Source organism: Carlito syrichta, unplaced genomic scaffold (assembly GCF_000164805.1).
Source record: "Carlito syrichta isolate Samal-C Ts95f unplaced genomic scaffold, Tarsius_syrichta-2.0.1 Scaffold303148, whole genome shotgun sequence".
NCBI lineage: Eukaryota > Metazoa > Chordata > Mammalia > Primates > Tarsiidae > Carlito > Carlito syrichta.
The window spans coordinates 248946-273636 of NW_007247244.1; the positions used below are offsets into that span (position 1 = coordinate 248946).

A 24691-nucleotide genomic window follows, 5' to 3' on the forward strand; every position below is an offset into this window, starting at 1 on the left:
CCAGTCTGGGTGACAGAGTGAGACTCCAACTCAAAAAAAAAAAAAAAAAGTTGATGGACAAAGAGCTGAAGTCTCTTACACTCTTGCTAGAAGTCATCTGGTTCTCCAACTTGGGCACCCCAAATACATCTCACCATTTCAAGAGCTCCCCAGTGGCAGGCAGGAGGTTGTCACTATTGTTATAAAGTCATAACAGAATGACCACGTGAATGATATTCACTAATTATTAAGCAAACAACTAAAAAACCTGATGTCTGGCCAGGCGTGGTGGCTCACACCTGTAATCCCAGCACTTTGGGAAGTTGGGCGAGAGGATTGCCTGAGTCCAGGGGTTCAAGACAAGCCTGGGAAACTTGGCAAGACCTCATCTCTACAATAAATCAAAAAATTAGTCAAGTATGGTGCGCATGCCTGTGGTTCCTACCACTTGGAAGGCTGAGGCAGAAGGATCTCCTGAGCCCAGCAGGTTGAGGCTGCAGTGGCTGTGAGTGTGCTGCTGCGCTCCAGCCTGGGTGACAGAGTAAGACTCCGACTCAAAAAACAAAACAAAACCTGATGACCGTAGTTGTTTTGATGTTTGCACACTTGGTTTTCCTTCTCTTCCCCTGACTCCCCAGGATGGCTTATTTGGAGGAGAAAGGAGGTGTTCCCTGTGGTTTCATCCGCCAGAATTCCGGCAACTCCATTTCCTTGGACTTTGAGCCTGATACAGAGTACCAGTTTGTGGAACAGTTGGAAGAGCGCTACAAATGTGCCTTCTGCCACTCGGTGCTTCACAACCCCCACCAGACAGGCTGTGGGCACCGCTTCTGCCAGCACTGCATTCTGTCCCTGAGGTAAGTGGGCAGGGCCTGCAGCTCAGCCTCAGTGCCAGCTGTGGCCACCTAACTGTAATCGTGGTTTTTGGAATTGCTGCGGTTGGCCACAGTACCATGAATACAAGGAAAGGCTCTCTCAGCGCCCCTCTGAGGGCCTGAAGAGAAATCTTCATTTTTTTGCTACTCATTTATAGGTATTCACCTGAATTTTCTTAAAATTCAGGCTATACCTGTTTTGCATGGGAAAGTAGACCCAGATGCACACTTTGTTTGGGCACCAGCTGTTGGGAAAGGCCTGAATCTCATGGTGCCTCTGTTGCAGTCACCCTAACCTTTCCTTGCCTTGAGATAGAGGTACTATAGCTCCAGAAGGGACTTCACTGTCATGGATGCTGTCCCCACTCCTGGGCAGCTGTAAAAACAGCTTATGACCGGGCACAGTGGCTCACTCCTATAATTCCATTACTTTGGGAGACCTAGATGAGAGGATTGCATGAGTCCAGGGGTTCGAGAACAGCCTGGACAGCTTGGCAAGACCTCATCTCTACAATAAATAAAAAAATTAACCAGGTGTAGTGGCACACACCTATAGTTCCAACTATTTGGAAGGCTGAGGCAGAAGAATTGCCTGAGCCCAGCAGGTCAAGGCTGCAATAACTGTAGCATGCCACTGTACTCCAGCCTGGGTGACTCCAACTCAAAAAAAAAAAACCCAAAAAAGTGAGAGTTAGACTCCAACTCAAAAAAAACCCCAAAAAACCTGTCTCATGACATTTTGAGAGAGGAGACCAGGAGAGACATGGAAGCAGGCTTTGGGGGCTTATATAGGGGCAACAAGGCAGTTGTTTTACCCTGTCAAGCTTTAAAAGGGGTTTATTACCTTGGGTCCTCATTCACTCCTGTGTTCGTGCATTCAGCATCTGTGTGTTCCAGGCACTTTGCCCAATTAAGCTCTTGAGTGCAGAACTGAAGAGCTAGAGGTACAGTGTGTAACAAAAAGTCACATCTGCCTCTAGACTGTCCTAGTCCAGTGAAAGAGACAGATGTGGCCGAGCACAACAAACAAAAGAAGGGGCGTTTAACTCTACCTGGGGAATCAGTGTTTGACTGCTTCCTGGAGGATGAATGGGAATTTTTCAGACAGACTGAAAGACTGGGGAGGCTCTTTAGTAGGAGTACAGGGGCTGCCTTCAGGGGAGAAGAAACAACATGTGCAAAGACAGGGACCCACCTGCCCAGGGCTAGAACATGGCTGGAGTGCTGGGCTGCTCTTGGAAGAGGCATTGAGGTAAATATCTAACTTGGGCTCTGTTTTTATTTCTCTCTCCAGGGAATTAAATGCAGTGCCAATCTGTCCTGTAGATAAGGAGGTCATCAAATCTCAGGAGGTAAGACAGTCACTGCTCTGGCTTAGCAGCTTTCTGAGTGATAGAGAATAAGAAGCCAGTATGCTGGTTGAAATAGACGTTGAGGAGGGAGCAGGAGAATGGTCGAGGGAGACCTTCCTTGGAGTTCATATTCCTCTGCTGTGGGGTCAGGAGCGGCTACTCCTCCTCCTCCTACACCTGTTTGAGAGGCTCATTTGGGTCTATACTGCCTGCACCCTCTACCCCCACCCCAGGCCTCCTCTCTTGCTTCCTCCTCATTCCCTTTCTACACTGTCTCCAGCCATATTGAGCTGCTGAGAGAATCGGAACATGCTGTTTCCTGGAATTCACTTTCCCATCTGGTTAATCCTTTAAATTTCCTTGTATTATTATTATGTTTAATAAAAGCTTTCTTGGCTGGGCGCAGTGGCTTGTGCCATAATCCAGCACTTTGAGAGGCCAAGGTAAGAGGATTGCCTGAGCCCACGGGTTTGAGACCAGCCTGGGCAACTTGGCGAGACCTCTTCTCTACAGTAAATCAAAAAATTAGCCAGGCGTGGTGACATGTGCCTGTAGTTCCAGCTACTTGGAAGGCTGAGGGGTAAGATCGCCTGAGCCTAGCAGGTCAAGGCTGTGGTGGCTGTGAGCATGCCACTGTACTCCAGCCTGAATGACAGAGTGAGACTCCAACTCAAATAATAATAATAATAATAATAAAACAACTTTATTAAGCTATGTCTCACATACCTTTAAAATTTTCCTCTTAAAGTATACAATTCAGTAGATTTTTAATATATTTACAGAGTTGTGCAGTCATCACCACTCTCTAATTGTAGAATATTGCCATCACCCCACAAAGGAACCCCATACCAATTGGCAGTCACTCCCAATTCCCCTCAATCACTCATCAAGTTTCTGCATCTATGAATTTGCCTATTCTGGATATTTCTTATAGATAGAATCATGCTCTATATGGCTTTCTGTGACTGTCTTATTTCATTTAGTGTAATGTTTTCAAGGTTCATCCAGGTTGTAGAATGTATCAGTACTCGATTCCTTATTACCAAATACCATTCCATGGTATGGATAGGCCACATTTTGTTCATCTGTTCATCAGTTAATGGACATTTGGTTTGTGTCCATTTTGGAGCTGTTATGAATAATGCCTTCATGAATATTCATGTATAAGTTTTTATGTGGACCTAGTTTTCGTTTTCCTTGGGTACCTAGGAGTAGAATTACTGAGTCATATGGTGTTTTTCACATTTTGAGAACTATCAGATTGTTTTTCAAAGCAGCTGTACCAAGTATTCTAATTTCTCTAGTTCTCATCAAAAATTATTATTCTCAGTCTTTTTGAGTACAGCCTTCCTTGTGGGGTGTAAACTGGTATTTTATTGTAGTTTTGATTTTCATTTCCCTGATGGCTAATGAAGCTGGACATCTTTTCATGTGCTTACTGTCCATTTGTATATTTTCTTTGTAGAAATGCCTAATCAGTTCCTTTGCTTATTTTAAAAATTGGGTTATTTGTTATTTATTGTTGAGTTAGAGAGTTCTTTATATATTCTGGATACAAGTTTCTTATCAGCTGTGTGAGTTGCAAATATTTTTCTCCCATTCTGTGGGTTGTCTTTTCACTTTCTTAATGGTGTCCTTTGAAACACAAATTTTTTCATTTTGAAGTCTAGTTCATCTTTTTTTTTCTTCTTTTTTTGATTGCTTGTTCTTTTGGTGTTCTAACTAAGAAACTGCTGCCTATCCCATGGTCATGAAGATTTTCTCTCTTAAAACTTCCCTTTAAGTTCAGTTTTCCTCCTTTAAGATTCTGGTGTAGGATATTCAAGTGATCACCTCCAGAAAGCTTTCCTTAGTCACCTAATCTGATGTACATGTCTGTTCTCTATACTTATGATGTGTTTTGCAAATGCCTACCAGAGGGCTATGTGTATCTGTTTGATCCACTTGCTAAGAGTTGGCATACTACAATCTTGGAACAACTCTAGCCTACCACTTGTTCTTGTATGGCCTGTGACCTAAAATATATATATTTTTTGTTTTACATTTTTTTAATGGTTGAAAAAATCAAAAGGGTACATAGAAGCCCTCATATTTTTGCAACTTCCTGTGAATCTTATACTACTTCAAAATACAAATTTATTTTAAACAATCAAAAGAAGAATAATGTTTTGTGGTGTGAAAATTATATGAAATTCAAATGTCAATGTCTATATATAATGTTTTATTGGAACATAGCTGTGCCCATTTATTTAAGTATTGTGTATGGCAAAGTTGAAATGTGGCAACAGAGATGGATGTAATGTGGCTTGCAAAGCTGAAAATAATTACTATCTGACCCTTCCCAGAGAAAGTTTGCCAACCCCTGGTTTGCACTGAAATAACAAGTCAGCACAACTTCAGTGACACTATCTGATGAGTAATGCAGACATTTACCCTGGGACAGGAAGCTGAGAGCACCACTCTTGGCCACCCTACCTCCTGACCTTTGAGAGTGTGGTGTCAAGTTCACCATGAGATTCTTCCCTGCTGCAGTGTGTACTAGACATTGAGTTACCTGCCTTGAGTGTTGGGTGACTTGTCAGAAGGTTGTATCTGGGATGGCCTTTTCTTTTGGTGTGGTAGTGTGATATTTCCATTCCAACCACTGTCTGAAAGTTTCCGTCTGACTTTTGAGATATACTTGAAGACCAAACTAATAGTATCTTAATTCACAATGCTGTAAAGCTTTGGAGTGTGTGAGACCCAATATGTTTATTTTTTAGATATTTAAAGACAATTGCTGCAAAAGAGAAGTCCTCAATTTATACATATATTGCAACAACGCTCCTGGATGCAATGCCAAGATTATTCTGGGACGATACCAGGTTGGTCTTACTCATGAACAATATTTGCCTTTGCCATTTTTCCAGGGGTATTGAACCCCTTTATGTGACAGTCATTGGGCTAAGCATGGTACGGGGATTCGCTGAGTTGCCCTCAGAGCATTCCTGGTTTAAGAATACAGTTAGCTGTGGTGCTACAGCACACTAGGGGCTGAGGTAGGAGTGAAGAGGTTCATTCTGTGTGGAGTACATAAAGGACATGCCATGTCCACTGGACCTTAAAATGTGTGTAAAGGATCATTGAGCCAAAAGAGAGGGATGGGACATGCTGGACGCAAGGAACACTCAACAAGGACATGTCATCTTGGGGCATGTGACGGGCCTGGGGTCTCTAGGGTGGGAGCCTGGGCATGACTGCAGAAAGATGTGATTGTGAAGGTCCCTCCCTGAAAGCATTTGCTTTCTCATCTGGTGCTGTGGTGAGGGTTTCCCAGCAGCTGTGGGCCCCGGTGTCGCAGTGTTTATAATCTAAGGCCGATCACGCAGACCAGAAAAGAGATAACTTGTGGTTTAAAGGTGAAGCATTGATAGGAGATGCAAGACAATAAAATGTAGGGGAAGTACAGGTGAAAGAGAGTTGGGTGCCTTTCAAATGAAGCTACCTCAACTGCTCTTCCTTCCAGGAAAGTGCTTAAATGGGAAGCTGGAAATGTGGCCCTGTCTGGCAGGCCCACAGCAGGTTTGATCGCACTATAGATTTCCAGGGAATTGCTTGGAGGCGGCTGAAATTTCCCCCTCACGCCTACACATTTTGTATTTCAGATGATTCAATCTTTTCTCTCATGCCTCCAGATCCCCCAGGCACTGAGTTTATAAATGTGTAAATGGGACAGGTGTGGTGTCTCATGCCTGTAATCCAAGCACTTTGGGAGGCTGAGGTGAGACGATTGCCTGAGCCCAGGGGTTTGAGATCGGCCTGGGCAATTTGGCAAGACTTCATCTCTACTTTAAATAAATAAATAATTAGCCAGGTGTGATGGTGCACACCTGAGTTCCAGCTACATGAAAGGCTGCGGCGGAAGGATCTCCTGAGCCCAGAAAGTCAAGGCTGCAGTGGCCATGAGTGTGCACTGCACTCCAGCCTGGGTGACATAGTGAGACGCCGACTCAAAAAAATAAAATGTGTAAATGATTTTCTTGTTAAACCAAGGAATTTCTTTGGGAGTTCATGGAACTTTTTGTGTTTTCATGTGTCCTTTGTTACTTGTTTAGAATAGTTGGGGCTTAGAGCAATGCCTTTTTTCCAACTTTGTTGTCACTAAGCCTGAAAAGGAAATGAGGCTTAAATGGATGGACCATTAGACAGCTTTAGTGACCAGATCACAGGCTTCTGGAGAGCAGGGGTTGGTTTCTTTCCACCTGTTTCTTTTATTTCTTCCCTCATGCCTTGTTCCCTCCCACCCCCCATGACCTTGTGTGGTAAGGCGTAGGATCTTACATGTAGTAGAGTTTTAAATGAATGTTGACTAGGTGAGAGTTAAGAGGTAGTATCAAAGAATTTGGGGGAAGATGTGCATCTCAACTGTCATCACCATTTGTTTCTTACTATAACCAGAGGCAAAGGAGAATAGCTATAATATTTATCTTACTGTCAAAAAACTGTTTGCTCTTTTTTTTTAAAGAAGGGGTCACCAAATTCTGTTGAGAGCCAGACAGGAAAAAAAAAGTCAGACAGTAAATATTTTGGCTTTACAGACATTCAGTCTCTGTCACAATTACTCAGCTCTTCCATTTTAGAGGGAAACCAGCTATAGACACTATGTGAAGGAATAGATGTGGCTGTTCTCCAACAAAACTTTATTTATAAAAACAAGTAGCAGACCAGGTTTGGCCTGTGAACCTTAGCTTACCAACCTGATTTAAAGGCTCTTGCAGGGAGACAAGTTCACAGAGATTTTGGCACCTTGTCAGTATCACCATAACTTGCAGTGATACAAAGGTTTTCATGGAGACGTGTCTGCTTTTAAAAATCTAGGACAGAGAACCCTGGAATGAACACGTCATTATTCTCTAGCATTAAATAAAAATAATTTTAATTTTAAAATTAAAATGCATTTTTAATAAATTATTGTTTTGTTTTTTTGAGTTAGAGTCTCACTGTTTCCCAGGCTGGAGTACAATGGCATGCTCACGGCCACTGCAGCCTCAACCTGCCAGGCTCAGGTTATCCTTCCACCTCAGCCTTCCAGGTAACTAGAACTACAGGTGTCCACCACCATGCCTGGCTAATTTTTTGATTTATTGTAGAGATGAGGTCTCGCCAAGATGCCCAGGCTAGTTTCAAACACATGGGCTCAGGTAATCCTCTCACCTCCACCTGCCAAAGTGTTGGGATTATAGGCATGAGCCACCATACCTAGCTAATAAATTATTGCTAATGGTTAAAAATATTTCCTGATGTTACAAATCTGATCATTCCCAGCTTCTCTTGGGCCTGTGTGCCTGTAATTCCTTTGTCTCCTTCTCCTTATCACTTCTAGAACAGCTTCCTCTCCCTTCCTCTTCTTGCTCTTAATCCCTTCCCTCCTTTCACTGAGTCAGAATAAGCCCTCTCTCCTTTTTCTGTTCCCTGTGTCCTGTCTTTTACCATCTGCTGTGCAGAAACCAATACTTGGTGCTAGGGGTGAGGATGAAGAGAGCACAAAAAGAAATAAAATCGTCCTTGAAGAACTGGTAAATTAAGGAAAAGATCCACAAACTAAGCTGAGAATATAAGCACATTACCAGGTTATCTAAACCCAGCTTGATATACTTCCCTCTGTGCCTATGTTCCCTTCTCCTCCTAATTCCCAAACAAGGTTGGACTTCACAGCCTCCAGTCCAAGCAGCCCTCCCCATGTCCTCTCCTCAGCAGGTGGCCTCCCCTTGAGAACCTTTCTGCCAAGCTCCCCCCAGTCACCCAATTCTCCCTCCCTTCCTGGGTCTTCTAGCTGATTCCCTTCCCACTGTCCCGGTCAGCGGGTTCTACTGACCTGTTGTTCTCTGTTGCAGGACCACCTTCAGCAGTGCTTATTTCAAGCTGTGCCTTGTTCTAACGAGAACTGTCAGGAACCAGTCTTACGGAAAGACCTGAAAGAGCATTTGAGTGCATACTGTCGGTTTCGAGAGGAAAAATGCCTTTATTGTAAAAAGGATGTGGTAGTCATCAATCTTCAGGTAAAAAACAACAATCATCTATATGAGGCTAAATTCTGCCTGAGTGGTCACAGTGAATCAGGTAGGACACCAGAAGAATATCCCTCCATTTACTTTTGTACAGAATCAGATATAAAGGACTTATCTGAGAGAAGTTCTGTGAAAAGCTTAAAATCTCCTTGTTGGCAGGACCACATTTATGACTGGCAAAAATGTTATCTGAGCACCTGCTGTGTGTGAGTGTGTAAGGAGTGATGCTAGCGCTGGGTCACAAGGAGGTGACGATAATGTCTGCCCTCGAATTCTATAATCTAGCTGGAGAGGCGGGATACAGGCATAAAAAGAGAGCACTGGGTACCTTTTACATGTGCCAAACAAGCCATGCCAGTAATTCTCTAATCTGCCTTCTTTGAATCCCGTGCTTTCTAACCTTTTGTTATACATGGAAACTTTAATTTTTTAATTGAATTATTTACATTAAGAAAACTGACATCTTTAATTCAATTTGGAACGAGGCCATAATATCCTGTAGCGGGTAAGCCACATGACATATATCCCCAAAGAGACACATGTGTCATCACTGTGAGACAACCCTTGACTTTGTTTCATTGTACTTTTCTGTTTCAGAATCATGAGGAAAACCTGTGTCCTGAGTACCTGGTATCTTGTCCCAAAAAGTGTTTGCAGATTATTCCAAGATCTAAGGTAACCTTAAATAATCCTTTCTGTAGATTGTATGTAAGATAAAGTTTTAGTAATTACTGTGGTGTGTGTTTGATAAAAATCCCAAGGGCAAGTACCCAAGACTTCAATTATACCCATTGTAACTGTGTCTCTGTCTTCCCTTTTCTTTTCCCTGTAAAGTCCTCTGTTTTCATCATAGATCTTCCCTGCCAGGCATTTCTCCTTCTCCTGGTCCTTCCCTTCTTCCCAAGCCACTCTTGGCTCCCTGCTGCTGCAGTTATATCAGGCAATTGGAGAATTGGTGATTAATTTCTATAACTGTGGCTGTCCATTTCATAGGTGGATGAACACCTTGCTGTATGTCCTGAAGCCGAACAAGACTGTCCTTTTAAGCACTATGGCTGTAGTGTAAAGGTAGGGAATGACTTTTTGTTTCTACCCCTGTATTCTACTTCATAATTCACTTGGGAAGTTCATTTTACTCTTTTATTCCACATTTAGGATGCAGAAGGACATATAATTCTGTAATTGTAGTAGAGTTCTCCAGAGAAACAAAGCCAACAGAGTGTGTGTGTGTGTGTGTGTCTGTGTGTGTGTATATGAGAGAGAGAAAGAGAGAGAGTGATTTATTTTTAAGGAATTGGCTCATTGGAATTGTAGGGGCTAGCAAGTCCAACATCTGCAGGGTAGTCCAGCAATCTGGAAACTCATGCTGGAGTTGCTGCAGTGTTGCGGAAAAGTACTTCTTCAGGAAACCTTAGTATTTGCTCTTAAAGCCTTCAACAGATTGGATAAGGCCCACCCGCATTATGGAGTGTCATTTGCTTTACTTAAAGTAATTGTGTTAATCACATATACAAAATACCTTTACAGCAACATCTGGACTACTTTTGACCAAACAACTGGGCACTTTAGTTTAGCCTGGTTGATATGCAAAATTAATCATCACAATAATTACTTCTATTTCTGTCTTCCATTACATCCACCTGGTTTGGAACTTTCTGGAGTCACTCCTCCCATGATTACCAATCCTGGCTTTAGGGTACCTCTGTATATAAGCAAGTATTTTGAAACAAAATTCACTAGAAATCATGTTGCTAAATGTATTTTATTATGTTTAATATACCTTTAAAATTATCATTCACTGAACTGTATAAAATAAATTTAAAATAAAATAAAGTTTGGGATCAGGCATGGTGGCTCATGCCTATAATCCCAGCACTTTTGGAGGCTGAACTAGAAGTATTGCTTGAGCCGAGGAGTTTGAGACCAGCCTGGACAATATACTGAGACCCTCATCTCTACAAAAAAAAAAACATTTAATTAGCCGGCTGTGGTGGCACATGCCTATAGTCCTAGCAACTCAGGAGGCTAGGGCAGGAGAATCCCTTGAGCCCAGGAATCTGAGGCTGCAGTGAGCTGTGCTTGTTCCATTGCACTTCAGCCTGGGTGGTAGAGCTGGACTTTGTCTTTTAAAATAATAATAAATTGGTAATAAATAATAATAAATTGATAAATAATGGATTAAAGTTTTCTCTTTACTTCAATCTTTTTAACAGATTCCAGATGGATCAAAGTTTTAGGCATTAAAGTGTATCACACTCTATATTATAATTCCATAAATATTCTATAAATATTCTGTAAATCTAAAATTACTCCAAAATAAAGTTTATTTAAAAAATAATAAAAATACTAGAAGAAAATATAAGTGAATTTTTCATTCTTAAAATAAAAAAAAAAACCTTTCTTAGACGACTACACAAAACCAGAAACCATAATTTTGATAAGTTTTAATCATAAATATTTAGAATGTCTACATGGTTTTTAAAAATACGATAAAGTCAAGTGGCAAACCAGAATGAAAAATTGGTAGCATATGACCAGACCAAAAAGAGTTATTTTCCTTAATATACAAAAAAAATCTTACATGTGAATTACCTTTTAACTTAATAGAAAGATAGGCAAAGTATTATAGTACATGGGCAAATTTCATTTGGCTGGTGTAAGAAAAATGCTCTATTTCACTACTAAATAAATGTAAATTGTAAACAATAAATATACTTTCACCCTCAGATTGACAAGACTAAAACATTTTATAATATCCAATACTTTTGAGGGCAGTTTTGTAATAACTATGAAAATAAAAAATGAGCCAGGCACAGTGGTTCATGCTTGTAATCCCAGCACTTTAGGAGGCTAAGGATTACCTGAGCCCAAGAGTTTGAAGCTGTGGTGAGCTGTGATGTGCCACTGCACTCCAGCTAGGACAACAAAGGGAGACCTCGACTCAAAAAAAGAAAAGTAAAGAAAAAATAAAACCAGACAGTAACCTTGCAGTTCTACTGATATTTAGGTCACATATATAACTTTTTTTTTTTAAGAGACAGGGACCTGCTCTGTCACCAAGACTTGAGTGCCGTGACACAATCATGGCTCATTGCAGCCTCAAACTCCTGGGTTCAAGCAGTTCGCCTACCTCAACTCACAAGTGACTGGGACTACAGGCATGTGCCATCATGCCCAGCTAATTTTTTTTTTTTTGTAGAGTCGAGGTCTCACCGTGTTGCACAGGCTGATCTCAGACTCCTTTTTTTTGTTGTTGTTTTTGAGTTGGAGTCTCACTCTGTCACCCAGACTGGAGTGCAGTGGCCGCTCCTGGCCACCACAGCCTCGACCCGCTTCCGCCTCAGCCTTCTGTGATCTCAGACTCCTAAGATCAAGCAGTCTCCCCACCTCGGCCTCCCAAAGTGCTGGGATTACAGGCATGAGCCACTGTGCTCTGCTAACTCAATTCTTTTTCAACCAAGACAACCACTGTTTGATATATGACAAATTCATGCACTCTTCACCGATTTTTTTAAAGACTTCTCATAATATACATTCTTTTCAAATTTTTTTTAAAGAAATATGTGGTTATGTCAAACACTATAACAGGATGTTGACTGAAAAGTAAAAGGCTGCTCTCCGTTTCCACACCCAACTTCCTAGAGTCGGCAGATATACATATATACATATATACACACACATATATATACACATTTTTAGCACAAATGAGAACAAACTGTATTTATTTTCTGTACATACATCCCATTCTTTTTATCAAATGCATAGGATTTCAAAATATGAATATATAATTGTATAATTGGGCCGAGTATGGTGGCTCACACCTGAAATTCCAGCACTTTGATAGCCAAGGCAGTTCTTTGTTTCTGTGATAGATCACTTAGTATTATGGTCTCCAACTCCATCCAGTTTGCTGCACAGGGTCACTTGAGGCCAGGAGTTTAAGACGAGCCTGGGCAACATAGTAAGACCATGTCTCTACAAAATAAAACATTTTTTTTAAAAAATTCCCTGAATTGTACCCCACATCTTTAAAATTAAAAAATTAAAAGCTAAAAAAAATTTAAAAATCAGCTGGGTGTAGTGGCACTTGTCTGTGGTCCTAGCTATTCAAGAAACTGAAGCAGGAAGATTCCTGGAGCCTAGGAGTTTGAGATTACAGTAAGCTAAGACCTCGCCACTGCACTCCAGCCTATGCGACAGAGAAAGAGCTTTTTTAAAAAAATTATTATAATTATAGAGATGATATTTTAATGATGGACTTATAGGTTGTTTTTAGTTTGGGGTTTTTTTGGCTATCCAAACAATACTATAATTAACATCTTTGTGTATGTGTATGTATGTAATCACTGTATACTTAAAAAAAGAAAAGAAAAAGGATAGGTTAACCTTTCTAGTGCATAAAATGCAGTATGTATGTTTCCTAGCTCTGAGAAGGATTTTTATAGTTAGGCCCAGACCTCCAGTTGACTTGTATTCTAGAACTTATCTCAGTTTCAGAGCTTGCAATGGCTGGGGCAGTTATTCTCTGGACCCTTATTTGGGATGGATGGTCACCAAAGGGGCCAACCCTAAGCTGAAGGGAGTTGATGATAAATGTTTTCTTAGATTGCATGGATTACCTGAAACACCTAACATTTGCTTTTACTAGTAATATAGGCTGTTTGCAAATAAATATTTTAATAACGGGGGAAAGCAACCATTTCCTCTGGCTAATGTATTCTGTGATTTTGAGGGCAACAAACTTGCACGGGCTGAAATTAAAATCAGGTGGCATACCTTCTGCCCGTGACAGTAGAGCAGTGATGGGAGCAGGTAGCATAGGAGGGAGAACTAGTCTTGGCTTAAAACTGATCTGGGCTAGGCTCAGTGGCTCGGCCTGTAATCCCAGCACTTTGGGAGGCTGAGGAGAGTGGATTGCCTGAGCCCATGGGTTCGAGACCAGCCCAGGCAACTTGGTGAGACCTTGTTGCTACGCTAAATTAAAAAAAAATTAGCCAGACGTGGTAGCGAGCACCTGTAGTTCTGGCTACTCGGAAGGCTGAGACAGAGGCGGAAGGAATGCTGGAGCCCAGCAGGTTGATGCTGGGGTGACTGTGAGTATGCCACTGTACTCTAGCCTGGGTGACAGAGTGAGACTCCAACTCAAAAACAAAAAAACAACAACAAAAACTAGAGAGAACCCAACAAGGGGGGCTAGGTTTTACATGGGAATAGTTGAAAGATGACAATAATTTCACTTAACCCACAGTCATATGCTTCCAGGGCAAGAAAGGAAATCAGCACTGAGAATTGTGATAGTGACTTGAGTCTCTGTCTCTATAACTTTAATATTGTCTCATGGGTACTACAGAATCCTAAAGCTGGAAAAGGGACCTGGTGCCGTCATTTTTTCCTGCAACCCACCTAGAAACAAGTACACACTTAAAACTATGAAAGTAAGGTACATTGTGAAGATTCTCCTTTATCAGAGTATCTCACCACCTCTCTCATTTTTGAGTTTCTCAACAACCTTATTTTTCTCTTCATATTGAAGGATAAGCGGGGGAACCTGCAGGAACACGAGCATTCAGCTTTGCGGGACCACATGCTTTTGGTTTTAGAAAAGAACGTCCAATTAGAGGAAAAGGTAAATCGTCACAGGTTCAAATATGAAGGGAGGGAACAGAATTGCTGGGATTTGCCCGCTCTATGCTAGTATTTTTATATTCTTTTCTGTTTCAGTATGAGTCAACTGGATAGATATTGTTCTACTAGGTGACTTAAAAGGTTCATGGGATTATAGAACATTAGAATTGGAAGGTGCCTTTGAGATCTTTGGGTCCCACCCCCTCATTCAATAGACGAAGTAACTAAACTTAAGGAAATTTTGATATGATTTAACTTGTAAGTGGCAGAATTCAATCTCAAACCCATGTTCTCTGATTCTAGAGGTGGTCCCCTTGGTATATCAAAACTGCCTCTCAACAGCCTGTCTACACACCTTGGGTTAGTACCTGGCATCTACTAGGTGTTTAATGTTTTAAAATTAAGTTAATGTTACCATAAAACAAATTGACTCTGTTGTAGGCACTATGGGTTTTATAAATTTTGTAGTAAGTCTAAACTCCTGCCTTGGAGAAGCTTTACAACCTGATAAATGCATATATACATCCTTATTCCACCAAGTTGTTATTGTCAAGTGAAATAATGTATACAAATGCCTGCCATAGTGCCTGTGGCATTCATAGTAATCTCAATAAATACTGGTTCTGCTGAACAGTTATTATGAAGGTTAATTATTTTCTTAGAACATCTCAGAAGATCAAAAATTTCAAACCCACACAGGGAAGAAAACTATCGATCTTCAGAGAAGGAGCTGAATTTTACTACTGCAGATTATTTTGTGAAGTCTAATTCCATACTGAAGCAGGTATGCGAGTTCCAGGGTCAGATCCAGGAGAAAATTAGAAAGACTGATTAAACAGTAACTTTGGTAGAAGGCATGCTGGCCAGTAACCATTCTTAAGTTTTTTCTCTATCAGTAGCCTCAGTCATCCATCCATCCATTCATTCAAGAAGCACCTACTATATGTCAGGTACAATGTCTGCTGCTAGAAACACTGAGTCAAGGAAGACATGTCCTCTACCCTTGAAGAACTCATAGAAATGTAAGCAGGTTGCTGTGCTGTAATTTGGTCTGAGGTACAGAGGCTGCAGCCGTTTACTCTGAGGGAGGGGAAGACTTTTCAAGGTAGAACATCCAAGCAGCATCTTGAAGGAAGAAAGATTTATGAGTTACAATGTTATGGAAGGGAAAGCTTGTGCCAAGGTAGGGAGGCATGAGAATGCTGATGGATCAAGGAAGTGGGATCTTAGGGTGAATGGACTACCAGTGAAACTGGTGTGTTGGATCCAGGTTTCAGTGGCCTTCTGTGTAAGTTAAGAGCTTTGAAAATTGTGCGTTCAATTAGTTTGTATTCATTCATACTCTGCTTGTTTCAGAAAGTTTTTATGGGCCAGAAGTTTGAACTGATGTTTGTCAGTAATAGGAAGCTAATGGAGGTCTTTTCACTTCAAAATACTTGGCTAGCTAATGTTTGTTTGTAAGACAGCTGGTAACAGCATGGCAATTGATAAGAGTGAAAGCTCTGAAGCCAGATAGGAGTTTGAGCAAGCTACTTCACCTCTCTCTTCCTCAAGTTCCTCATTTGTAAATGAGGTTGGGTGAGGTTAAAATGAGATAATACATTTTAGCTCTTAGCACAGTACCTGGCACATAATAAGCATTTCAATATTAGGCATAAGCAAGATGCTGGAGTGAATGGTGGTGATGTTGAAGGGTCAACCAAGGCCATGTCAGTGGGCTGGAGAGAGGGCATCAAAAGACATTCTGAGGTTGAACTGACATGCTATAAGTTGGAAAGGTAGGGAACATGGTAATGTGATTAACTGAGATGGGCACTATGAGAACAGGGAGTGAGGGTGGGGAGAGGAGACACTGGATTTGCTTCTGGTCAAGTGTGTTTGTGGATCTAAGTAGAAGACTCTGGGTCAGAGATCAAATGGTTGTCCCAGCCATCTGTGCATTCATTGATAAAACATTTAGCAAATGCCCTCTGTGTGCCAGGCACTATGCTGGGCTCTGGGGGTAAAGAAATCAGTGTGACATAATCTCAAGAGACAACTTAGTGAAGAAAAAGAAGAAAAAGAGACCAAAACAACAACAAAAAAAGCAAGTTATAAGAGTGATAAGGATAAGTTATACACTAGAGTATGGACAGGGTGTCTTGCAACTTGAGAGGTGTTCCGGTTGGGTGGTGCTAGTAAGGAACTATTTCCTAGAAGATACGCCCTTGAGTGGAGGCTAAAAAAGTGGTCGTTTCTAGATGAAGAGAGACGTGTCTGAGGGAGCAGGGCCTGATGGGAAGTAGGAGTTGTGTAGTCTTGATGGACAGGATGCATGTGGGATGTGAACAGTCATGAGGCTGAAAGGGTAGCCTGGGCGGATCACGTAGGGCCCACTGTAAGAGAAAGCGACTAGAGTTGTTTCAACAGGAGAAGCTCAAGACCAGATTTGTCCTTAATACTATTCTTGTTACAGTATGGAGACAAATTGGAAGAGAATAAGACTAAAAGCAGAGGGAGCATTCATGCCATCCATTCATTTAACAGATATTTATCAAGCACCAGCTTGTGCCAGGCACTTGCCCACTGCTGGGGTTATAGTGGACTGTGAGATCCATGCCAGTCCCTGCTCCCACAGAGCTTCCACTGTGGTGTGTGTCTAGGATAGCACGGACAGCATAGGACTTGTTAGGAAGTTGTAGCAGCCCAAGTGAGAAATAAAGAGGGCCAAAACTAGTACTGAAAAGACAAAATAAAGTGAAAACGGACACAAGAATTTTTTGTATTTTATAGGTTAGCAATTAAAGTTGGCAAGTGTTGCAGACTACAGGAGTAAGAGAAGAATTGTCTAGGATCAGCTTTAGTTTTCTGGTTGTTTCCAGAAAACAATTTAGATAACAGATAGATTACAGACTCAGAATAAACATGCTGCCCATGTGTTCTGCCTACCACTTGTTAGTTTGTATACTAGACAGGTTACTTAGACTGTTTCCTCATCTGAAAAATGGGACTAATACTCATATCTGACTCATGTTTCTTTGATAATTAAAAGAGTCAATGATGGAGGGCATAATAGACGTTCAGCAAATTTCTGTTATTACTATTGATACTGTGCATGTAACATTTAGCTTGATGTGATGATCAGTGCTCTTTAGTTTTTTGTTTTGTTTTGTTTTAAAAGATGGGGTTTACTTGAACATTTATTGTGCTACTATAAGAAAAGGATTGGCAGTAGCAGGAAACTGCTGGGGGGTGGGAGAGGGGAGATGGGATGGCAGTAGTGGGAATCTGCCGGGGGAGGGGCGCACACTTATCAACAAGGGTACCTGTATAATGAACACTTGTATATCTAACCCTGAATTATACCCCACCTCTTTAAAATTAAAAAAATTTTTTAAATAAAAATAAATTTAAAAAAAATTAAAAATGGGGTCTAGCTATGTTGCCCAGTCTGGACTTAAACTCTTGGGCTCAAGCAATCCTCCCACCTCGGCCTCTCAAGTAGCTGGGACTGCAGGTGTGCACCACCATGCCTGACTTTCATGGTTATTTAATAAGTGCATATTGAATGAATGAAGAGAACCAGTTTGGTAAATTCAGTCAAGTAATATCATTAAATGAACTATTGTAGTGGGTGAGGTATAGGAAAGGCTGAGGAAGAATTCTGTGGAGCTGCTTTTTTGGAACCACCTGCAAAGATTTTCCTAGAATTACATAGGAATCTACCTGAAAATGTCTTCCTAGAAGTATATATGTATGAAGGGAGGCCCCTGAAAAAACGGTATTAGCTTTTGGAAGGTGGGCTCCTTGTAGTACACTGGAATTTGTTCCTTCAGATCAAAAGCCAAACTAAGTTTTTATCTGGTGGTTTTGAGAAGATGGCACCACATTTGTGGAAGAAACATCCTGAGTTGTGGCAAACACGTGACTGGTTCTTCCACCATGACAACAGATCTCCCACACCATGCTGAGTGTTCAACAGTCTTTGACCCAGAATGGCATGACCCCCATGCCTCGCCCTCCCTATTCACCTGATCTCAGCCCTGGCTAACTTTTTTGTGGTTCCCTGATGACAAAAGTCCTCAAAGGGAAACGTTTTGCCCATGTGGAAGCAGTGAAACCAAAAACGGCAGAAGCACTAAAAGGCATTAAAGTTGAGGAGCTCAAAACGTTTTGAGCAGTGGAAAAAGTATCTCGGTAGGTATATTGCATCAAACGAAGAGTCCTTTGAAGGTGACTGAAGTTTAAACCTATAAGAATAAACAAACAACTTTTTATAAATAAATTCCATTTTGGGGGTCCCCTTCAGATATTTTCCCCAGAAACACTTTCTTATCTGCAAGTTCTATTTTAACTTACATGCATGCCTTTCAATGACCTCATTTTTCCTAATTTACATACTGTTATTAGATTTCAGACTTACATAAGCACCTAGAACAGAAAGAAAGTAAAATCCAGCAGCTAGCAGAAACTGTAGAGAAATTCGAAAAGGAGTTCAAGCAGTTTTCACAGTTGTTTGGCAAAAATGGAAACGTCCTCTCAAATATCCAGGTGAGCAACAGCCTTTCCATTCAAAGCCAAGGCTTGGCTTTCAATTGGCAGCAAGTGTTTTTAACTTTTTAAGTGAAAATAATTTCAAGTATACAGAACAGCTGTAAGAATAAGACAGTGCAAAGAACATCTGTATATAGATGCATCTGTGCTCTCTCCACTCCCCCCGCCCCTGACCTCTGTGTGTGTTGTCTGAACCATTTGAGAGTACAATGCATATATCATGGCCTATTACCTCTATACACTTCAGTATGTATTTTCTAAGAATAAAGACCTCAGGCCCGGTGTGGTGGCTCATGCCTATAATCCCAATACTTTGAGAGGCCAAGGTGAGGGGATTGCTTGAGCCCAGGAGTTTGACACCAGCCTGAGCAACATAGTGAGGGCTTGTCTCTATTTAAAAAAAAAAAAAAATCTTATTTTACATGACCCCATTACATTTAGCAATGTCAGTAAATTAACATTGTTAAAATACCTTTATATAATTTATGGCAGTTAGGGTTTTAATTAATGTTGGGCCAATATTAATCACTTGATTTCAGAGCATGCCTATATTTTGTTGTCAACAAACTGAAACTATTAATTCATTTGGGAAGAAAATACTTTAAATGTCACTAAAATATAGCAAAAAAACCCTTTGTAAATTATGAATGTTAAATAATCATAAATGAATTCCTAATGCATAACATATTTATCATGTTTATTAAATTTATATTAAAAAAGATTTCAAGACATATCGTGTGGGGAATATATTTGAAATTTGGATTATTCCAGAAAATCTAGGTCATATAATATCTATATTTTGTCAACAAATTATGTATGTATATATATGCGTACATATATGCATACGCATTTGTGTATATATACACACATAACACATAATTTATATGTATGTATGTGCATGTATATACATATATATGTACAGATGCTCCTTGACTTACAATGGAGCTATGTCCTAATAAACTCATCATAAGTTCCATCATATAGGAATCTACCCAAAAATATCTTCCTAGAAATATATATCTGTATTTTTTTCCCTAGAAACTTTCTTTCCAACAAGTACTTAACTTATATGCATGCATTTCAATGACCTCATTTTTTCCCCCTCATCCATATTCCTGTTATTAGATTTCAGACTTATATAAGAGCCTAGAACAGAAAGTAAAATCCAGCAGCTAGCAAAAACTGTACAGAAATTTGAAAAGGAGTTCAAGCAGTTTGCACAGTTAAAAATGCATTTAATGTTTAATCTACTAAATATCACAGCTTAGTCTAGCCTACCCTGAAAGTGCTTAGAACACTTATATTAGCCCACAATTGGGCAGAATCATTTAACATAAAGCCTGTTTTATAATAAAGTGTTGTATAGCTCATATAATTTATTGAATAATTTCCTGAAAGTGAAAAACAAAATGGTTGTATGGATACTTGAAGTATGGTTTCTACTGAACGTGTAGCTCTTTAGCACCATTGCAAAGCCAAAAACATAAGTTGAACCATATAAGTCAGGGAACATCTGCATATACAGATATTTGTATGTATATGTATGTATGTGTCCAGAAAAAAAAGAAATTCATTAATTACTATCTCAGTTCTGACCTTTTTTCTAATACAAAGACTGACCAATCATAATTAAGGCATGTAGGGCAAGGGTGGAGTAGTTTTATTAAACCTCTTCCATCTAAGAGAGTAATTAAAATTTTAGGCCTTCCTCAGGGTCTTCTGCACACCTATAGTGCTCAGGTCAGAACAGGTGGGCCTGTCCCAGCTCATTCTCTGCCTTCGCAGAGCAAGAGTGAATTTGGAGAGTAGTTTCTCTGAAGAAAGAGAGGCAGGAAGAGAGACATGAAAAATAGATACATAAAGATGAGTTAAAGAACCAAGTGGAAGATGGGCTCGGTGGCTCAGCCTGTAATCCCACGCTTTGGGAGGCTGAGGTGAGTGGATTTCCTGAGCCCACGGGTTCGAGACCCGCCTGGGCAACTTGGTGAGACCTCATCTCGACAATAAATCGAAAAAAAAAAAAAACTAGCTGGGCGTGGTAGCACACGCCTGTAGTTCCAGCTACTTGGAAGGCTGAGGTGGAAGGATCACCAGAGCCCAGCAGGTCGAGGCTGCGGTGGCTGGGAGTGTGCCACTGCACTCCAGTCTGGGCAACAGAGTGAGACTTCAACTCAAAAAAGAAAAAAGAACCAAGTAGAGAGAAATGGAAGAAGGAGTAATAATTGGAGAAGTTCAAACATTTAGAACAGAAGCTGTGATAGGAGGGGAGGGGGATGATAACTAGATGGCTCATCTTTTTGTGATTCCCCGCTTGAATTTTCTCTTCTGGACTTGTATTTTTTGTTACATTAATTAACTAAATGTGAAATGTTTGAATTGAAAATTTTAATATGAATGAATTGCTAAAATATTAACTTTTTTTTTAAACATTATGATCCATTTTGTAATGAAAGGTTCTTGCCAGTCACATTGACAAGTCTGCTTGGCTAGAAGCTCAAGTGTGTCATTTATTACAAATGGTTACCCAGCAACAAAATCAATTTGATCTGAGGCCTTTGGTGGAAGCGATTGATACAGTGAAACAGAAAATTACTCTGCTAGAAAACAATGAACAAAGATTAGGTATGTCTAATATTTTACTTCTTTTTTGGTGACTTGTTGGTCCTCAGGTATTTGTGAAACAACCAAACAACTAGTCAAATAGAGAGTCACATCTCTCTAGGATAAACAATGGTTGAAACTGTTATTTGTGAAAGAGCCGCATGAGACTCTGGCCAGTCAGGCAAAAATGAAGGAGGGCCATGAGAAGGGAGGAAGGGGCTAGAAACAAGCTAGAGATGGAAAAGGGCCAGGAAATTCCAAGAAGAATGAGTAATGATTTTTAAGGAAAGCAGAAAATAATGAGAAAGCTGAGAGAGATATGGTGGGATCATTGTTTTAGGTATGGAAAAATATAAAAGAGTTTGGTTATTTAAAATCATTCTAGTTGGAAAGGCATGGGGCTCACCATGCAATTGCATGCTGGTTGAATGCTTAGTGTGTCTTCTCTACACTTCAGCGAGCTTCAGTTTAAGAGTACATATCGGGTTTTCTTGGCGCCAGTTTGCCAAGACATGATATTCCCTGAGTTAATGTTATTAATATACATGGTCCATTTGTAGACATTGAATTCAGTTCATCTTTAAGATGTCAAAATTTTATTGGTTATCGTCAAGTAACAAAATTCTACTTTGGCAAACTCTAAAGACAACTTCCAGGCCTATGGAATCTTTTTTTTTTTCTTTGCAGTTGTTTTAGAAGGAGAGACAAACAAACATGATGCCTATATTAATATTCATAAAGCACAGCTGAATAAAAATGAAGAGCGATTTAAACTGCTAGAGGGTGCCTGCTATAATGGAAAGCTCATTTGGAAGGTGACAGATTACAAGATGAGGAAGAGGGAGGCGGTGGATGGGCACACAGTGTCCATCTTCAGCCAGTCCTTCTATACCAGCCGCTGTGGCTACCGGCTCTGTGCTAGAGCATACCTGAATGGGGACGGATCCGGGAAGGGGACACACCTATCCCTGTACATTGTGGTAATGCGAGGAGAGTTTGACTCACTGTTGCAGTGGCCGTTCAGGCAGAGGGTGACCCTGACGCTTTTCGATCAGAGTGGCAAAAAGAACCACATTGTGGAGACCTTCAAGGCTGACCCTAATAGCAGCAGCTTTAAAAGACCTGATGGGGAAATGAACATTGCATCTGGCTGTCCTCGCTTTGTGGCTCATTCCATTTTGGAGAATGCCAAGAACACCTACATAAAAGATGACACCCTGTTCTTGAAAGTAGCTGTGGATCTAACTGACCTGGAGGATCTCTAATCACTGGTGTGTTAAAAGGATTTTTTGGGGTCCAGAACCATGGAGAACACATTTATCATACTGACTTGGACGTAGGCTCAATGCACATTTGTATTTGGCTCTTTGCCTTTAATTTTTGAAGTCAGTTTACAAATTTGAAGTGCTGTCCTTTTTTTACATCTTATTGTCACAGTTTGAAACTTAAAAGTCCTAGAAAATCCTCTCGTTATTTATATTTTTATATCTCATGAAAGATGGTAAGTTTCTTGCAAGCAAGGTCTGGCCAGGCATGGTGGTTCATGCCTATAATCCCAGCACTTTGGGAGGCCAAGGTGAGAGGATTGCCTAAGCCCACAGGTTCAAGATCAGCCTGGGCAACTTGGCAAAACTTCATCTCTACAATAAATCAAAAAGTTAGCCTGGCGTGGTGACGCATGCCCATAGTTCCAGCTACTTGGAAGGCTGAGGTGGAAGGATCACCTGAGCCCAGCATGTCAAGGCTGCAGTGGCTGTGAGCATGCCACTGCACTCCAGCCTGGGTGACAGAGTGAGACTCCAAATCAAATTTAAAAAAAGCAAGATGTGGACCTTATCTCCTTTACTGGTGCTTAGTACAGTGTGTCTCAATCATTCTAGAATGTGGATGTTATTGAACACATAGAGATACCAGAATTCCCAATTGAAAATGCCTTGGTATTTTATTGTTTGTCCTGTTCATTCTAGACCTGACCTTAAGCCTGCAAAAGCCATCTTTTAGAAGGTAGGCTGTTCCACTTGGGTGATGTAGTTACAAAGACACTATAGTATGCTCAGTTTGGACCAGATTTTTTTCGGTGAGATACTAGATTTGTGGAAATGACTACACCTGGAAATATTTTCATGAAATTCACCAGCAGTTTGCAAGCACAATTTTGTAAGGCTGCATAAGAATTGGTAAATGGGGTAAGCATTTTCATTCCCCCTGCTGGAATAAAGCAGAAGGTGCTACAGAGTAACATATAAGGCGATATCTGCAGTCAGCCAGCAAAGTTCAGATTTCATTAGGTTCAACCAAGTGAAAAAACTATTTTCATAGGTCAAAAATGGTCACATATTAGCAGTTTCATAAATTCAACCAAACTTCACACGCACACACAAACTTATATATGTGTACACAAGATAGTTTGATGGTCCCTGGGTAGTAATAGTAAATTAATGTGAGGATGAGCAGAATTTAGTATATGATATAGAAAATGTCATAAATGTATAAAAGGAATTTACAACTTAGGGAGAAAACCATTACAATTTCCTGTGGGTGACAGAAGTACTTCCATCCAAAACTGATCGCTAAAAAACAGTGTCTCCTTTGAGAACTTCTGAATGCGTAAATTGGCATGAAAATGGGCCTTTGTATAAGCTTGTGAAGTTTCTTGTCAGAGTCTCAGTACTTTGTAAAGAACAGAAATGATCATGTTCTTATGGGTCTGAAGATATATATACAATTGAGATGAGTCCTTATGACTCTTGATAAGCCTGAACTTAAAAAAAAAACAAAAAAAAAACACGTTTTCCTGAGCCCTTTTGCATTGTTATGCCACTTACCATTGCCCATTTGTGGGCTGGCTCCCCTCTGAGCATGCAAAGACAAGTATGGGCTGAAGGCCCCATAGAGTAGCTCACTTGGGTGATAACCATGTACCACACAATTTCTGAACAGTTAACCTAATAGAAGAAGCATGATTTGTAGGAGTGGCTTCTTTTCTGTGGAGTTTTCAAGACGTTAAAGACTCATATTGCAGGAATCATCCCAAGGATTAATCATCCCAAAGAAATAGGGACCTAATAGGAATATGCTACAGAATTACACCATTGCTGCTGGTGAACTCTGGTACAGTTGATAATCAACACATCACCTCCAGGCAAACTCAGGAAGCATTTTTCTAGCCTGTATGGTCAGACCCAGGTGGTTCTGCATGTTTGTCTTCAATGTTTCTAATCATGTACAAGGTCACTCTTTGTGTTCCTCAGGAATGGAGGATCATTTTGTTGTAACTAGTTTTAAGTGGTTGATGTGAAAAACATCTTAAGCTGAAATTTGTCAAAATACTGGTTTTGTGTTTTAACCAACTTTTGTGCATATTAAGTGTGTCACAGCCTGGTTTGCCTAGCAGTTCAGAGTTCTTTCATCATGGTCATCATGGAGATAGTGATTAACTGATCACCAAACAAGGAATCAATGAATTTTAGAGTAAAAAGCACTCCTTTTTCATGAAATAAGAGTGTGACTTTTGTTTTATAAGAAGTGGATCCATGTAACTGTTTTTCCTTTTTTATTCTGTGTCAATAAGATTTAAATTTGTATTTCCATTTTGGTCTAATGTTGGTTCCTGATGAAAAGATAATATGCTAAATAAAAAGGGGGAGTCCATGTCATTGAGAAAGGTATATAAGGATTA

At 40.4% G+C, this 24691-nt stretch overlaps 1 protein-coding gene and 1 long non-coding RNA gene across 4 annotated transcripts in view; one reads left to right on the plus strand and one right to left on the minus strand.

Moving 5' to 3' along the window:
* TRAF5 (TNF receptor associated factor 5) overlaps positions 1–22412 on the plus strand; it is a 29733-nt gene extending 7321 nt beyond the window's left edge. Inside the window, exons 2-11 of one of the 3 annotated variants that reach the window (XM_008057874.2) lie at positions 618–836; positions 2149–2206; positions 4969–5070; positions 8080–8244; positions 8851–8928; positions 9247–9321; positions 13787–13879; positions 18268–18408; positions 20865–21033; positions 21700–22412. In XM_008057874.2, the coding sequence (XP_008056065.1) occupies positions 619–836; positions 2149–2206; positions 4969–5070; positions 8080–8244; positions 8851–8928; positions 9247–9321; positions 13787–13879; positions 18268–18408; positions 20865–21033; positions 21700–22277 (1677 nt within the window). In that variant the 5' untranslated portion in view covers position 618 and the 3' untranslated portion in view covers positions 22278–22412. Of the gene's footprint in view, positions 1–617; positions 837–2148; positions 2207–4968; positions 5071–8046; positions 8245–8850; positions 8929–9246; positions 9322–13786; positions 13880–18267; positions 18409–20864; positions 21034–21699 lie in introns of those variants that run through there. The other 2 variants (XM_021712249.1, XM_008057875.2) reach the window with 2 other exon arrangements.
* The window catches only part of LOC103260230, a 55006-nt gene that overhangs the window by 24555 nt on the left and 5760 nt on the right, over positions 1–24691 (minus strand). The window contains exon 2 of the long non-coding RNA XR_504274.2: positions 8061–8157. This is a non-coding gene — a long non-coding RNA (uncharacterized LOC103260230). The remainder of the gene's footprint in view (positions 1–8060; positions 8158–24691) is intronic.